We start from the raw sequence: 16,775 nt of genomic DNA on the forward strand, positions 1-16,775 counted from the left end.
GAGGAAGGGGGAAAAAAAAAAAGTCATAGGAGACAAATCCACACCAGAACAAAGCCTTAACTGAACAGCACAGTGGATAAAATTATTAATCATTAATTTCACTTGTAACATAAAATGTGCTTTTAACATCATTATTATTGAGTCTTTGCATGCTATCTCAGTGTTTCAGAATTGATCCACACAAACTATACTCAGCCGCACGCTATTCCCTAGGACCACAGCATATACAAATACTCTCTTTGAATGTACAATTTTATAAGAAGTGTTAATCAGAAATCCACTCACCTGCACTATTCTGCTCAGGTGGCAATCAGCAGCCAATTCTAAACCCTGTTTTTCTGCCCAGGCTTCAATGTGGCCCAACTGCTGACGAACAATAGCTCCCCAATAATGTGAACATAACCCTGAATCTGGGGCTGTAACTAATCTGTTAAAAAGCCACATGTTGATAAAATGAAACAGCTGGGAGAAGAGTTGTATAGTCAGAGCAGCATTCACTCTACATCGTCGCAGCAGGGACATAGCTCCAGTCAATGTATGCAGCACATCATCTACAGGGATAAAACAAGAAATATAACCGTTCACATACTGCAATATACAACTAGTTTCAGCCATTAAAAAGAATAATGCAGAGACACCCAAGTCACGTTGGTGAATGCGAGGTGGAACCCACGTGTATTTAAGTTATATAGACTTTCAGAAATAAATTTACTGCTCCATGGTCTTCAAGAAGCAGCAATATTAAACTGACAGCTGAATTAATTTTTTTAACTCTTGAACTGAAACTAAATTCTTTGGGGGAAATATTTAGTATGCAAGTACATAGTTGATTTTATCTTGACACTGAAATCATGTCCTTACTTGACTAAACTCATGTTTCTTCTACTTTCAATAACGAGTTAGAAACTTTGTATTCTATTGTTTCAAATGCATATTGTAATTATTTCAGAGCTTCTTGCAGTTAAATATCAAACTGCAGTAAAGAATTTCAGCAGAAAGTATTTGCATTACATGACGCATGGAAAAAACTGCAGTACACACCTTCTGTTCACACACTAGTTTTTAAAACACTATTGAAATTTCCTTTTGCCTGTTAGTTCTCTGCAGTATTATTATGTACAAAGCAACAGGGACTTTCTGTTAGCTTCACCAAAACCAAACATCCTATATTCTTCCTGGTGGAATATAGTAATGCAAGTACAACATTTATTTCCAAGTCTTCTTTTAAAGCAAACTTTTATCTAAAATCTGTTGAAGAGACCACCAAATTAATATCTGCAGAATGAAACAGAGGATTGTGCCTGAAAAAATTATCTGTATGTTAGAAGACAGAAATCTAAAAAGCAGCTCAAAAATAACTGAAATAATGAACATCACCTGCCTTTATTCCAATAACAGTTTGCTACTTTTTCAGGGTTTGTGCCCCAGAAATGTACTCTTTCTTACAACACAGGGCACTAAAAACATAACAGTACATCTTTTTACTCTTCCTTCAATGTTTAACACAGGAAAAAAGCAACTGCAGAAAGTTTAATACCCAGAAGACCAGGAAGTATACATGAATTTTCTATAAATATTCTCTAGTTGAACAGAATAACTGTACTTACTAGCTCTGCAGATTATCCTTACTTCAATTATTCAGAATGTCACTGCTTTCTTAACTCTTCCTAACCTTTTATCCCTGGTTAATCCTTTCAAACTTCCCATTTTCTTCTTTAGTCATCAGGCTACATAATGTAGGAGGCTCTCACACTTTCCCCATGAAAAGCACAACAGGGCGCCCTACCTCAGGGGCCTGTGCGTGAATGCATGCAGCATGGAAAACTAGAAGGGGCATTAGAAGTCTGAGCACAGTCAGTGAAGCCAGGAATACAGACATAGTGGGAGAGCTCACACACATCCGGAGTGCTCTCACGAACAGGGAACAGCCCAGGAAGCCTGGCATTGCTGCAAAGCACTATTGGATTTAAAGCATCATGCAGGAATACTTGGCAGGTATCTACAAGGGCAGTCAGCTTAACCTGAGTACCTGGGAGGCACTTTGTCAGATTCTTCCCTTATTGTGAAACTGCAGAGATAAGGACTGGATAGGCAGGTGATAAGCAGGTAGAGAATTGCCTGCACCACTGAACTTGGTGGATTTGTGGATACAAACTCCAGCTGGCAGTCAGCTATTAGCGGCTCCTCTCCTGGATTGAGGCTAGGACTCATTCTGTTAATGACTTTATTAATGACCCAAGCAACTGGATGGAGTGCCTTCTCAGTGAATTCACAGATACCAAGCTGGGAGGAAATACTGATACACTGAAGGGCAGTGGTATTTTTCAGAAGGGCCTCAGCAGGCTGGAGAAACAGGGACAATATGAAGTTCCAAGCCAGCTGCCAAGCCCTGCATTTGGGAAGGAGTACGTGTATGCAACAGTATAAGCAAGGTGCCATGTGGATAGAAAGCAGCCATGCTGAAAACTATGTAGATAACCTTGTAAACACCAAGTTGAATGTGACTAAGCATTTTAATTGCTTGAAAGGTAACCAGTTGCATATTACGCTGTTAAGTAGCAGCAGTGCAGCCAGCAGAAGGGAGGGAAGCAATCCTTCCTATGCATTCAGCATTTGTGAGACTGCACTGGGAACACAGCATGGAGGTTTAGATTCTCCAAAAGAAGGATACCAATCTAATGGAGCAAAATCAGTAGAGAGCCACCAAGATGATGAGGGAGCTGGAGAAAAGGACCTAAGAGAAACAGAAGTGAATTTGGTTCATCCTGGGTGGAAAAAGGCAGCTAAGGACACAGCTTGTTACTGCCTTCATCTACGTAATGGGAGCTTTCCGAACAAGATCCCTCTCCAAGGTCCACAGCGATAGCATAGAACAACAGACAGCCCAACACAAAAATCGCAGCACGGGAAATTCCAATTACATACAGGAAAAGTATTTTCCCCATGGGGATGGTCAAACGTTGGAACAGGTTACTCAGATGTTTTGGCATCTCCATCCCTCAGTGAAGATTCAAAACTCACCTGGGCAATACTCTGAACAACCTGATCCAGTTGCACCTGCCCTAAGCAAGACACTGGATTAGATGACATCCAGAGGTTCCACTCCAACCTGAATTATTCCATGATTTTTAAACGAAATATAGATCATTTGAATGTCACTGCTGTCCTTTCTTATAATCCAAACAAAATTGATCCAAACAAATCTAAGGGGTTAGGGCAACTTGTAAGTGCCATATCACTGCTAAGAAAAATTCTTTTTATTAGTAATTAATTGTATATATATAGTTTAGATGACAAGAAAAGATCACATAGTCTAACCTATTTTAGGCCTCTGAGGATTATTTTCCTCTGGATCATCAAGGAATGCTGGCATGTAGTTATTAAGCTCTGATTGCAGACAATGAACCAGGTACCTGGAAGGAAGGGGGAGGGGGGGAGAAAAAGGGAAAAAATTTAAAATACTGTATGTGTTTATTATGAAAGCTTCTAAACAAGAAGAGATCTATCAAGCTACAAGGTTTCTGAAATTGCAGTATTATGTATGCGGCTACAGGGAACCAAGTAATACTTTTCAAAAGGCCAGAGAGACCACTCCTCCCATACCTTTCCTAGAAATGTTGGAAAAAGAATTAGGTTGTTAGGGAACAAACACAGCCAGTTAAAGGCCACATCACTAACACACTTGAAAGTGAAGGCCATACGCTACATAAATAGGTGCTGTCAGGCCAGGCTTTCGTTCTGTAAGATTGCAAAAACACAAAATACACTTTTCTCTGTTTCAAAGTCTACCAAGAGTTTAAAAAAAAATTTCCTATTCTGAGCCAATGTGTAAGATCCCGAAATGGTCCCAGTGTTTTCTGCAAACGATTTTTTTGATTCTTGTATTTCTCTAAATACCATTAAATGAAAAGCCTGGTTTAGTATTCTTTCTCTTTTAATAATTAAATATTTTCTTTAACAGTGTTTGATAATTTATTTATATATTTTATGTTAAGAACTGAAGCCAAAAGGGAATCAAATTGTAATCACATATATAAAGGAAAACACTTTATGGCTTTCTACAAGTCCCCTTTCCATTTCACTGGTAACCTTTTTAACAGAACACCCTTAATTGCTAGAAAACAGAAGCCATGGCAATTTTAACAGGTTCTGGGGTATGCCAGTTATTACCATCAGGTAACATTTTCACAGCAGATATCTTTTTTTTTTATGCTTCTGTTGTGCTTTTTTGTTTGCTTTCTAAATATATATTCCACAGTTTTCCAAAAGTTTAATAAAGCTATTTGGAATCTGCCACGTTACAGTGTACTTAGGGAAGAATTCAGACTAAAATTCAGAAATACCCTTTGGCACCCAGCCTGCTCATCATGTACAGGGAAAAGTACACTGATATCCCTTCCTAGCCACAGCAATATTGTGTCTTCAAAGACTATCTAGCAAATTGAAATAGCAAAGAGTTGTTTCAAGACACCAATCCAAAACACTGACCTGTGGCAAAAAGGCATAGCTTCATCAACAGTAGGTAATTTAGAGGTGCTATAAAATTTGAAAGACTGTCAAAATAGCTACTTGCTATACTCTATTTGCCCATAATTCGCCAACTGGAGGAGGAAAAAAAAAATCTGTGGGAGTACATACAAAGTGGTTTGGTGAATCTCTGACACCTTTCAAAAGTTCAGAAGGCTATTATAAGGTTTCACGTACTACATTCACATCTGACATACTGCTCTTTACAGCAATACAGCCCTCCCTTAAAGCTAAACAGTTAAACCATGATTAGGTCTCCCAATACTACAGGGTATAAAATGATGAAAGACTATACTCTGTGCTATTACAGTAGTATGAAAAGACTATTTAAATTAGACATCCTAGAAATTGGAGAAGGCTGGGTGTAAGTCATCCAAGGTGCATTGGGACTTCTCTGAACACTAACCTCAGAGACATGAATTTGCTGAGAAATACTTGTTCAATAGAGGCCTGCGGGGTGGGGGAAGATAATCTAAATACAAACAAAAATTAAACCTTTCTGGTTGATTAGCACTGTGCTTACTCAACGTTGTTATCTTTGTTCAAGGACCCCTTCCTCAGAGGACTTCCCTTCCATTCGATACTTCATTCAATTTTCCTTTTAATCAATACTGTAATTGCCTGAGCTAACAAGCATAGGTTGATTTTAACCAAAGCCAAAACCCGTCTTTCATGTTTTTAAGAAAAAACTGCAAAATAAACATTGTGCAAATTGCTATTTATGCAAATTATGAACAGATTATAATTAGAAGCCCTTGAAGAGTGCAAGGTTCATTACTTTAGAGATCCATAAATATTTAAGCCTATGTATTTATATATTAACAGCAATAACAACCTTTCTTCACATCTCCATAAAAACCTTTACATTAAGAGAAAGCAATCAACACAAACTAAATTTAAATAACATTTCCCTAAAATTTTCACTGGCAGCCTCAACAATCACAAGAACAGGTAACAGATGAAACACCCTACATAGTCCTGTAATCCATGGTCATAAAACAAATCTGTCTGAACAATTAAGTCTAGCCTCTCATAGAAGTTTTCCTCTCAGATATTTAACAATACACAAAAGACATTATTGCTATACCTAAAATTTGGCAAAAATGTGAAGTTATCCCAAAATCCACAGAAACATGGAATATGCTAAGTGAGGCAGAAGTTTGATAGCCTTACTTGAACGCCATTTGAACCAAGTGTGCCAAAACATCTTGTGCATCCACAGTTATTCGGCTAAGATCTCTGTCTTGCTTTATGAAATTCAGTAATTCAGATGCATTTGCCATCCAAAAAGCAAGAGCCCCAGCAATATTCTTCTGTTTCTGTAAATAGAAAGAAGCAAGAAATAGTACAGGGACGTAGTTTTCTGATAAGGTACGGCAGCTTAAAAGGGCTCCAAAAAGATAGACCAGTACCTTTTCCCATTTCACCAAACATATCTCAGATACCAGATATTTGCAAAATGTTTGTATGTAATATTGCAATTGCTGTAACTAGTAAGTTCATTTTCAACATGTTCGCTGAACATACGAAATTCCGTTAAATTGCCAATAGCCATATCAATGAAGCCACAACATAAGCACCTGGTTATATAGTGCTAAGAGCTTAGGAGAATGCAGTATCTGGTAATCTGTGCACTTTGAAGCGCATATTTACTACTGCCCACTGCCACTCTGATACTGCACTCACTGGCTTTGATACCAGGTGATTCAGTATCAAGTACTGATCTATCTCACCATCTCCCGACCACAAATGCCAGGCCAGGCAACCTCAGATGAAATCCAAAGAATAGGAACCACAAACAACAAAAAAAGAAAACAAAAGGGAAGAAAGAGAACTTTGGTCATTTCATATCCACATTGAAGTGCGTTAAGCAGAAATTATGGAATGCCGTAAAAGTTGCAAAGTCAAAAAAGGATTTTAGTACTGCATGTTCCAGTTGCTGAATGAGTGTTATGAACTGTTCAAGTCGAGCTTTTTGAGTATTGTATTTTGATATGGAAGCAGCATGAGAAACTGAGCTAAGCCAACATAGCTAGGATCAGTTCCCAGCAATATATCCTACCTGATCAACCTGGTCTACCTCCTGGAGAAAAACGGACGAAGGAAATCAAACAGAATAGAAGAAAGAAACTTGTGAACAATCATGATAGCTTTAGAAATTAAACACTAAATATGAAGATACAACACGTATGCTCACAGTTATACACAGATGCATTAATTAAGTAGCTACAATGCAGCTGAGCCCCTTTAAAAAAAATGAATTGTTTTAATAGGACAAGTAGCACAACAGTTACAAACTGAAGTGCTCACATGTCACCATTAATTCAAGGAATGACCTCCACTAGTTGACATTGCAGACTAGTTGGTTATTCCATGTTCAGTGCACCACAAAAACCCCACAGCATTTTTTGCAGGCAATGGGGTAACTAGCCATCCAAGTAACAGATCCAGGGAGCCTATTTGCCCACACTGCTGCAATAAAGACAATGTACAAACACACACAAAGGGGTCAGAAAATCCCCACCAGAAAAACAATACAAAGCAAGAAATGCAAGAAACAAAACCAAACAAAAAATGTAACACACCAAGGACAGATTTAATACATGGCTTTTCAATTAAAGAACAAAAAGATTTTTTAAACAACAAAAGAGAGTCAAATGAAATACCACACTAAGCTTCTTGAAACCTGGTACATAACAAGCTACCCTGAGTTAACCAAATGGAAAAAACACCCCACCAGTTATGTTTGTCTGATTATTTCAAATGCAGCACTTAATTTTTTTTGGCTTTCTATTCAGACCACCCTCCTGCACCTGCAACACAGTGAGCTTAGACACAAATCTTTTAGGTGTCATTTGCTGTTACTATTATCACTCTAGTTAAGAGCTAAAAAAACCAAACCAAAACAAAACCAAAAAAAACCCCAAACCAACACCACCCAACAAATGGTCACTGATTTTTTGTTTCTTCCCTCTTTCCAACCAAGGTACTCTGAACTGACTAAAGATGTACTGGCACAGAACAAAAGGAGATACTCCTTTTACAAATAAATGTTAAAAGTTTTACAAAATCAGAAATGCCACAGAATGATTTGGGGGTGGGGGGAATCAGGATACAAAAAGTTAGCTTCTTTACATGAATTAAGTTTATATTCCTAGATTTTTATTGAAAGTGCTGAACCTTCTCCTAGATCTCTCTAATTTTATCCCTATCTCATATGAAGTCTTTATAGTATTTGCATATACTAATACACTACAGAAAAGACTACAGGAAGTCACAGGCTTAATTTGTCAGCAAGTGTGTTTTGAGTAACTTCAGAAAGCTATCATGTCTCCCTATGATGTAGGCAGGAAAAATTAGGATCTAAGCAATTTATTCTACTTCCATAGCACAGCACAAGAGTTTGTGCACCTTTCCTCTATTTTTTGGGTGCCTCTCATCCCTTGACTCCCTCCCATCCATCTTTTCTGTCTTTCACACCCTCAGACCCCTTTCAGTGCAGGCACATTTTACAGCAGTCATAGAAAAAAGCACTACAGTGACTTATTACACTGTGTCAGCCATCAAACTTACTACTCATTCTACAGCTTAGATAAAGTTATTTGACTTAGCTTAGCTAGTACTGTTTATACTACAATAAGACAGATCCAGGCTAATGACAATTCCCTGGTCAAGCTTTAGAATCAGTGCATTTCTTTGTCTCAAGCCCATTAACCTTCAAAATCATGAAGTTCTACTCTTTCATCACATTTGTAATTTTCTCCCTCTTCTTCAGCATACTTGAAAGAAACACCTTCAATTTTCTTCAACCTCCAACTCACTTCAATTTATTTCTTGCAACTAGGTAACACCCTTCACAAACAACAAATGCAGCTACCACTTCCTTGATGATGCCTTCCTTAAGTTTTAGGTTGGAGATTAGATCGCAGCTATGGAGTTGCAAGGCTGCAGAAACGGCCTTTGACAAAGTCCCAACAAACACTTGGTTTTAACAGTTCTGTAATGCTATTAGCAGGATTATATAAAAAACACTCGCTTGCAACAACCACAAGGCTGGACTTGATTTGGGAAGCCCTTCTCAGTGCTGTAAATTAATATTTTCACAGGATAATATATTTTCTAGTTTTGATTTGTTTTCAAATTAAACTGACGTTTGAGCCCACCTCTCTAGTACATTCTAGCAGCTACATGGTTATCCATTTTAGTTTAACACAAAGAATACAGAACTTTATCTTTGCTTTTCCACAGCACCCACAGCTGTCACCCTAAGTATTTTTAGGGTGATTGTTACTAGTTTACATTAGTTATATAAACCAAGTGACCTGCTTTGGTTCAGCCCTGTATCTCCCATATTATATTTGAAGTCTATCCTTCCGTTGTTTACTTTCCACTCTCAACTAAATTGCTTATGCTCAGGCTCTTAGCATTTCCTGGTCTCCACTACTGCTACAGTCTCCCCTCTGACTTTAACAAATTCACTCTTACACAGTCAGGTTTTTCTTTTTCCCTTATAGAAGAACCTGAATATTTAACTTTTTATACCATTTCAATTTGTCCTGGTTTTATCAAATATCCATTCACCATGTCATCAAGCAATGTACTAGTTCTTCAGATTCAAACCACCTTTCAACCTCTCATCAGTTTCAGAACATACGTGAAAGGCTAGTCTTACTGTAAAGCATTTTCACCACTGGCATTTTCTCCCATTCTTTCTAGTGAATGGTGAGAGCCTGTTGTAACTGCTTACAGGACGTTCTCCCTGGTGAAAACTCCACTAAATCTTTCCAAAATCTGAACAAAAACTGAATACTTTTGGTTTGTTGTGATTTTCATGCCACTCTTTGTTCACTTTTCTCTCCTCCCTTAATCAACTTGTTGTGTAATACGTGCACTGTAAATTCCCTAAAGCAGGACTGATGTATTTGTTATGATTGTACAGTGCCTAGCGCAGCAGGGTCCTTGTTCTATGTGGGCTACGATCACAGCACTTTCTGAAAACATGTATGTTTTAACAAAAATAGAAATATATTTCAATTTTTCCTCTAAGAAAAAAATGCAAAGAAGTTACAAAAATTAATTAGTGAGGATACCTGAACTACCACTCCTTTTTCAGGAAATGACCATTAAATTTTATCAACAGTAATACAATGCAAGGTATTGTCTAATTTCACAGACAACCCAGTAGATCTAACACCCATTCCTACACCCTGTGTTTCTGTACAAGTCTTGCACATGTAATACCAATAGCATCAGACTACATGTAAGATGTTAGAACATTTGAGAACTTGCATTTCTCTTTATAAAGCAATTGTGCCAGTTATATTACCATTTTTGTGGTTATAAAAGCTGTAAAAGTAACAGGATCAAAATTAAGAAGTCACGATTCTTTTTAGTACGCTCACTTCAAGCATCAATCCGTGCAAACAATTGCTAACTATACGATACTCTTTAATAATCACATCCAATTTGTTCTGCAAGTGCTCACAACCAGAAATGCCTGCAAAGATCTTACCTTCTAGACAAAAGAAGAATAACTTCTTCTCAGAGCACATATCTTCAGTGCAGCAGCCCTCCCCTAACCTCTCACAATGCTCAGGAGAGAGGTTATTACCACTCACATTATGTATCAACACAAAAGCAAACCTTAGTATGAGCAACCATTGCAGGTATTAGTCTGATCCGTAACTTAGTGGTTAAACACTGAGAAAAAGACTAAGAAGGTTACTGGGTAATCTACAAAATGTATTTAATTCCCTTGGTACGTTTTTGCAGAGAACCTCACCTGTATAACTCCTTCCATCATGTTCACCATCTTGTTGACTATCGCAATGACTTTGTGAGTACGCTCAGTAGGAGTATTGTCAGGTCTGTACTGGCTTGACAATACATACCGACATGTCATATACAAAACATATGTAGGTGACAGCTTAAAATGAACTGTTGAGCTATTTGTGTAATTTATAATGGCAGATAAGAAGGCGTCTTCAGCTGTAGAGAAAGATAAAAACCACATGTCACAAAGCCAAAGACAGGAAAAAAAATGAAATAAACCAATTTTATAACTTGGGGCACAGAGGATTTCTTTTTGGAGGAGGAAGGGAGAGCTAAGCAACTTACAGAAATTTGAACTCCAAATTGTTTATTATGTACTACAGTTACTTAGGCAGAATAATAACACACTTCTATATAAAGCTGGAAAATCTGATCATCAGGGAACATTTCTGTACTATTTCCTATCTCTTTGCTGAAAATTGGCATCTTCAAGGAACAGGAAAATGCAAGTCTTCTCTTGTCCATTCTATTCCTACAAAGCTCCCTTGGTACATGTGATTTTATACTGATAAAAATCTGTGTTTGCTTGCTCACACATCTATTTGGTTTCAAATATCTGAAGTCTGAACAACCTCTGGTCTGATATTTTTCTAACAGAGACGAGACCTTAAAAACCTGGGGACCAAGAAAACAAAATCCTAAATTCTAAATGCAAATTTAAACTTAATCAGATTTTATATAAAGTGGATTTTGACCAAGATGTGATCTATTATCCACGGCATGGAGAACTGTATAGAAGAGAACAAAGTCAATGTACTGTTGAGGAGGTGGAATTAGCAATTTTTTCCCAGTTAAATTTGAATATATGAAGATAAAGAATTACATATGCATGAAACTGCCTCACTACCCAGAAGTGTCTGTTCACCCTCCCCAGCAGAATAAATTACATTACTGGATTAGCTATCATCTGTTTAGGCATTATTCCTTTCCATGTTTATGTAGGTTATCCTTACATTTTCAAACTGACTGAAATACTACACTACAGAAAAACGTGTTAACAGTTTAGCGTTATAACTTCACAATTTACTCACAGCTTTCCCTGAATTCAATACTGGCAGGTAGTATCAGTTCCGGTCCATGGGTATCCTGAGATCTAATGAAAGAAGACAAAAATTGAAACAAACAATCCATATATATTAATTCCACTGTAAAATGACAGATTTCTCCAAATACACTGGTTTCAAATGCTGACACATCATCCTTTCCCAAAATGATCCTTTCTTTACCTTTCCTCTAGAATCATTCAGGCTGTATTTGCCTGCAACAAAGCAGATCAAAATACAGACTTGAACTGTGGAGTCTGTGATATTAATGAACATCCTCTTCTGCTCTGTATAGCAGACTTGACAGGATCAGTTTACCCTCTGCCATTGACAAGATTCAAATAAATTATTCATGGACGCATGAAAGAAAGTGAATGAAGCTTCATTGAATGAAACGTCAGCTCAGTTACAACAAATATACTTTGCTACCTTTAATGCCCTCAAAACTGATGAGAGCTTTGTCAACTTATTTGTCCTTTTTTCTGGTAAGGAGGAAAAAGAGGTAAAATCTAGTCTCTAACCTCAGCTGGCTGTTGCTATGCTATGTTAAGAAACAGCACTCATTCCATGAGCCCCAGAACTACGTCCTCACTTAAACCGACCACAGTGCCCTGCTATCAGTACCTATCAGAGAATTCAGAAAGGAGAAGAATGAACAGAAAATTGATTTTTCTGATGTCTACAAAAACTTCAGCATGTATTTCACTCCCCCCTTAAGCAAAAGCATTAACTGAACTGTTGTTTGCAATTAGGCACCTATTTTTAGGAAATACATACAAGCTTAACAACTTCTGCCTTTTTAACCATAGGTAACAGAATACGTAGCTTTCTGCTTTCCCCAGGCACTGTGATAAGGAAAGGAATGTAATGTGATTATACAAGTCTCATTCCCCTGAGAAATTTTAGTTACACCACAATGCAGAGCTAGGACATTGAGGGCTTTTACTCATCTATCTCCTATAGTAAAAATCTGAAGATAACTTTAAATGCTGATGTCAAAAAGATCTAAAATTAAATTTTAGCATATTCAATGAAAAAAAACCTAAGAGTACCTTTGAGTTTTAGCAGGGTTTTTCTGGTCTATTGGGACTTGCAAAAACTTAAACCAACAGAGAACTCAGTTATGTCATCTGCATAATGCTTTATTATGAAAAGAACTCAGCAAAATGAAGTTTTGGGGAGCCAAAAGTTACAGAACAGCAGGACAATATGTACACAAATTTCTGCCAGTTCAGTTACGTTTCACATAGGACAGCACACTCTCTTCATGAAGAGCACTCAGTTGGTGTGTAATTGTAGCATTTCCTCTGGATTTACTGTCATCAATTTAAGATGAACTAATTTCTCACGACCTCCACACTGTTGAAAGTGCATCATCTTCACTGAGAGCTTAATTACTTCTGTAAAAGAATAACTAATCCCAAAGCATTATCAAAATAGAACTCTAGTGACAACTCCAGGCAAATTTCTAATCTCTCATTATAAGAACGGTAGTAAAACAATAAAGTGTTTTAACAAAATCGCCTGGTAAACCAGCAACAGATTTCAGCTGATAATTTATTTCCTTTTCTTTAGAAGAAAAAGACAGCAATCCCTTTCAGGAGAAAGGAACAGGATTCTGTGTCTTCCCTCCAATGAGAGAGAAAGTGGCATGACTCGAGAACTAATACGGATTAGTGCAAGATTGCTTACAGAATTTTGGAAATTGGCTATAAGAAAGAAAATAGTATGAAGCAGGAAGAGGAGAGACTTCTTTAAAAAAAATGTTAATTTAGTTTTACCTGTAAATTAGTTATCTAGGTAACGATGAGGTTAAGTCAATTATTTTAGCTACCTTAATATGAGTCTCCTTCATCTTTTCTATCATTTTCTGCCTTTCCTAAGCACCCTGAAAAGATTTACTTTCTAATCAAGCTTTGCAAATTGGAAATCAAGGTTAAAATAACTCTCTGTGCTTCTGATATGATAGCAGCTAGTCAACCCGCTGTGTCACTGGATATGTTTTAAGTATATATTGTCTTTGTGCAATTGCTTTTACAAAAAAATCCTCTCTGAAATTCTGAGCTAAACCAGTCTGAAAGTCTAGTTAGGGTACGTCTAGGAAGGCTATAAAATATTAATTAGGGGTTGCCTCATTTCTAAGTATAGTGCCAGGTAACACTTTAAAATTGCATTTAAAAGTAATATGTTCTCCAGCTATTTCTGTATTCTCCTAGGTTAACTGCCTATAATAAACTCTATAAAAAAAACCCTCTGTCCTTTTGCATTTGTTTTACCCAACATACTACCTATATATATATTTTGTGAGACTTGTAAAAATTAGGAATCTACACTCCATTAACAACACTTATATATCTCCTATTTTCATCTCCAACCAAACTTCCAAAGGATATCCAAGGCAAATCATCTTTTTTTTTTCTTTTTTTTTAGGATATGCTTGCACATGCTAATTGAAGTCAGTTATCTAGGATACATCGAGGATGTAACCTTAACTAAGAGTCATCATCTTTTATTCCACAGAATCACATTTCAATCAGAACAACCATACCTAATAAGTAAATTGGAACTATGCTCTCAGATTTTACTGGTGGGTTTTTTTTTTCCCTAGATACTAGAGATGAAAAAATAAGGCAGCCAAGTTCTACACTTTGGTCTTCAACCCATTCAGTGAGTGATTGGAAGAAAGTTATTTGCCTTATTATTTACCTTTGAACAGCAGTGATGAACACACACGAAAAGAACAAAGATACTTAGTACTCGGGTGGACTAGTTTCACAGCAACAAAAACCCAGAACTGCTAAGTAAAGATTTTTTGGTTTTTCAAACTAACATAGCAGTTACTTCACTCCACGATTACTGTCCTTACAGTTCACAAAAGGAGGCCAGAGTATACCAGAAGAAGCCTAAAGATTCACAAAATACATCCCCAAAGGGGAAGAATTCCGTTTACCTGAGCAGCTTGTTGCCTGGCATTTCCTAATTTGACAGCCTGACTTAGCAAATTTGTTGATCTCAACACAGTGAGCGTATGAGATAGAACATGTGATAGAAATGCTGGTTTTTAGATAAATAACTCTCAATATAATTACACAAAACATACTATACACATATAAGATATACACAGCAATAAAAAATATCAATGCTGGTGATAAAAATGTATTTCTGTGGTTTTGTCTATCACAAATCTAGGTGCAATTTGGATGCCTCTCTAAAAACATTTTCTGCCCACATGTACCAAGGAAAAAACCCCTGCGTATCGTAATAAGAAGATAAGTATGTGTATTGTCTTCAGGAGGAATTTTAAAAGTGCAAAAATAATCAGAATAAAGCTACGATGCAGCTCAGATGGCTCTATATTTTTGGAATGTACAACTATAGCACAATATAATCCTCTCTACAAGTGCTCTAGCTGAAATGAAGAAATACAGAAATTTAATAATCTTCATACACATACAAACACATGCTAAAACTCAAGGAATATTAACGGTAGAAGCCCTTAAGAACTTGTGAGGCTATAAAAAGTTCACAAAGAAGTTTTGCTGATGGTTTATGAGACAGGAAAAATACAGTTAAAACACTAGTGATTTAGCAAGGCATTAAATATTCAGCAACCTTAGTAAAAACAGTTCTGAAAATGACACTCAGAGTGCCCAGGCACTCTTTTGTTAGAGTGCAGAGTAAAACTGAATTGTATTGTGCTATAACACCACTAAAAGCATTTAAAAGATGTCACTGATATAAAACACTGGAAATGTCAGGAATTCAGTTCAGGAAGAAGCACAATTTTCTGCCCCTTTTTTTTCCTACCACTCACATCTCCAAACTCTGCTTTCTGTCTAGTGAATAACAAATCCTTCTAAAGGTACTAGAAGATTCGTGCTAGAAACTTCACATTTTGAATCTCTGCACTTTTTAACTCTGCAGTTCATTTACCTTATCTTTTAAACATTTATCATAGCAGTTCACCTAAATTTAAAAGCTAATTCATATAGACAACAATACAACCTTGCATTTTTCTTAAGTTTTTAAAAAAGTTCTTTTTGCAGAAATGCTGAGGTGTGAAGGGACCTCAGGAGATCAAACGATTGTTTTGTTTGGAAAAGACCCTTAAAATCATCAAGTCCAACTATTCACCCTGCATTGCCATATCAGCATTAATCCTTAAGTACCTCATCTTTATGTCTCCAGAGATGGTGACTCCACCACTTCCCTGAGCAGCCTGTTCCAACGCTTTACAATCCTCTCTGTAAAGAATTTTTCCTAATATCCAGCCTACATCGCCCCTGACATAACTTGAGGCCACTTCCTCTTGTGCTATCACTTGTTAATTGGGAAAAGAGACCAACCCCTACCTCACTACAACCTCCTTTCGGGTAGTTGTAGAGAGTGATGAGGTCACCCCTCAGCCTCCTTTTCTCCAGACTGAACAGCCCCAGTTCCCACAGCTGCTCCTCATAGGACCCGTGCTCTAGACCCTTCACCAGCTTCTTTGCCCTTCTCTGAACGTGCTCAAGCACCTCAATGTCCTTGTAGTGAGGAGCCTTCTTGTCCAGCTTGCCTGCTCAAAACAGGGTCAAATAAAGCAAGCTGCTGATGACCTTGTCAAGTTTTGTGTATCTTCAAGAATGGAGACTCCACATCCTCTCTACGCAATCTGTTCCACTGTTCAATCACTCTTATAGTAAAGAAGTTCCTCCCGTCAGGTATTTACACACATTTGTAAGATCCACCCTGACCCTTCCCTTGTTAAGTCTATGTAATTCCAACTCTAGGTACTCAGTCATTCTTTTCATAAACAAGTGCTTTTATCAGAACAGACAGAAAAAACACACAGAGAAAAACTGCATAGAAGCCTAAGTTGAAAGTGACCTCTAGAGATCATGTGCTCCAACCTCCTGTTGAAAACAGGGCTTTATTCAGGGTTATCCAGAGCCTTGTCAAGCAGAATCTTTTCAGTGAGGGAGATTCCATCAATTCTCTAGGCAACATATCCCACTGTTTACTTGGTCTCAGAGCAAAGTTTCTTCCACCCCCACCCCCCACTTCCTACAGCCAGACAATTTTCCCTGAAAGCAACTTTACTTTTGCTCATTGCCTCTTCACCTGTCAACCAGCACCCTGTGATGAGATCTCCTCCACCACCTCCGTACCAGTACCTGTCACAGGTTGAAAAAGGGGGGCTGTTTCCCACCAAAAGGGATGCGACAAAATAGTGTGTTGGCTGGAAAAGCAAAACCAGCCAAACCACACACAAGATTTAGTCAAGGCAAAGGAAATGATAACACACAGACTATATATATATGAGAGAAGAAACAAAAAAGTTTTATAGTAAAACGCCCCCGAAGTAAAATCATTTTCAAAGTTAAACAGGAC

At 37.4% G+C, this 16,775-nt stretch overlaps 1 protein-coding gene across 1 annotated transcript in view; it reads right to left on the reverse strand.

Annotated features, from left to right (window-relative positions):
- Positions 1-11,452, reverse strand: part of MLLT4 (myeloid/lymphoid or mixed-lineage leukemia (trithorax homolog, Drosophila); translocated to, 4) — a gene marked incomplete at its 5' end in the record, with an annotated part of 61,335 nt that extends 49,883 nt beyond the window's left edge. The window contains 6 exons of the mRNA XM_010136307.1: positions 286-551; positions 3,319-3,413; positions 5,701-5,846; positions 6,590-6,610; positions 10,310-10,515; positions 11,391-11,452. Coding sequence (XP_010134609.1) covers positions 286-551; positions 3,319-3,413; positions 5,701-5,846; positions 6,590-6,610; positions 10,310-10,515; positions 11,391-11,452 — 796 coding nt within the window. The remainder of the gene's footprint in view (positions 1-285; positions 552-3,318; positions 3,414-5,700; positions 5,847-6,589; positions 6,611-10,309; positions 10,516-11,390) is intronic.
- Between the last annotated feature and the right edge of the window lie 5,323 nt (positions 11,453-16,775).

Source organism: Buceros rhinoceros, unplaced genomic scaffold, assembly GCF_000710305.1.
Source record: "Buceros rhinoceros silvestris isolate BGI_N320 unplaced genomic scaffold, ASM71030v1 scaffold8255, whole genome shotgun sequence".
NCBI lineage: Eukaryota > Metazoa > Chordata > Aves > Bucerotiformes > Bucerotidae > Buceros > Buceros rhinoceros.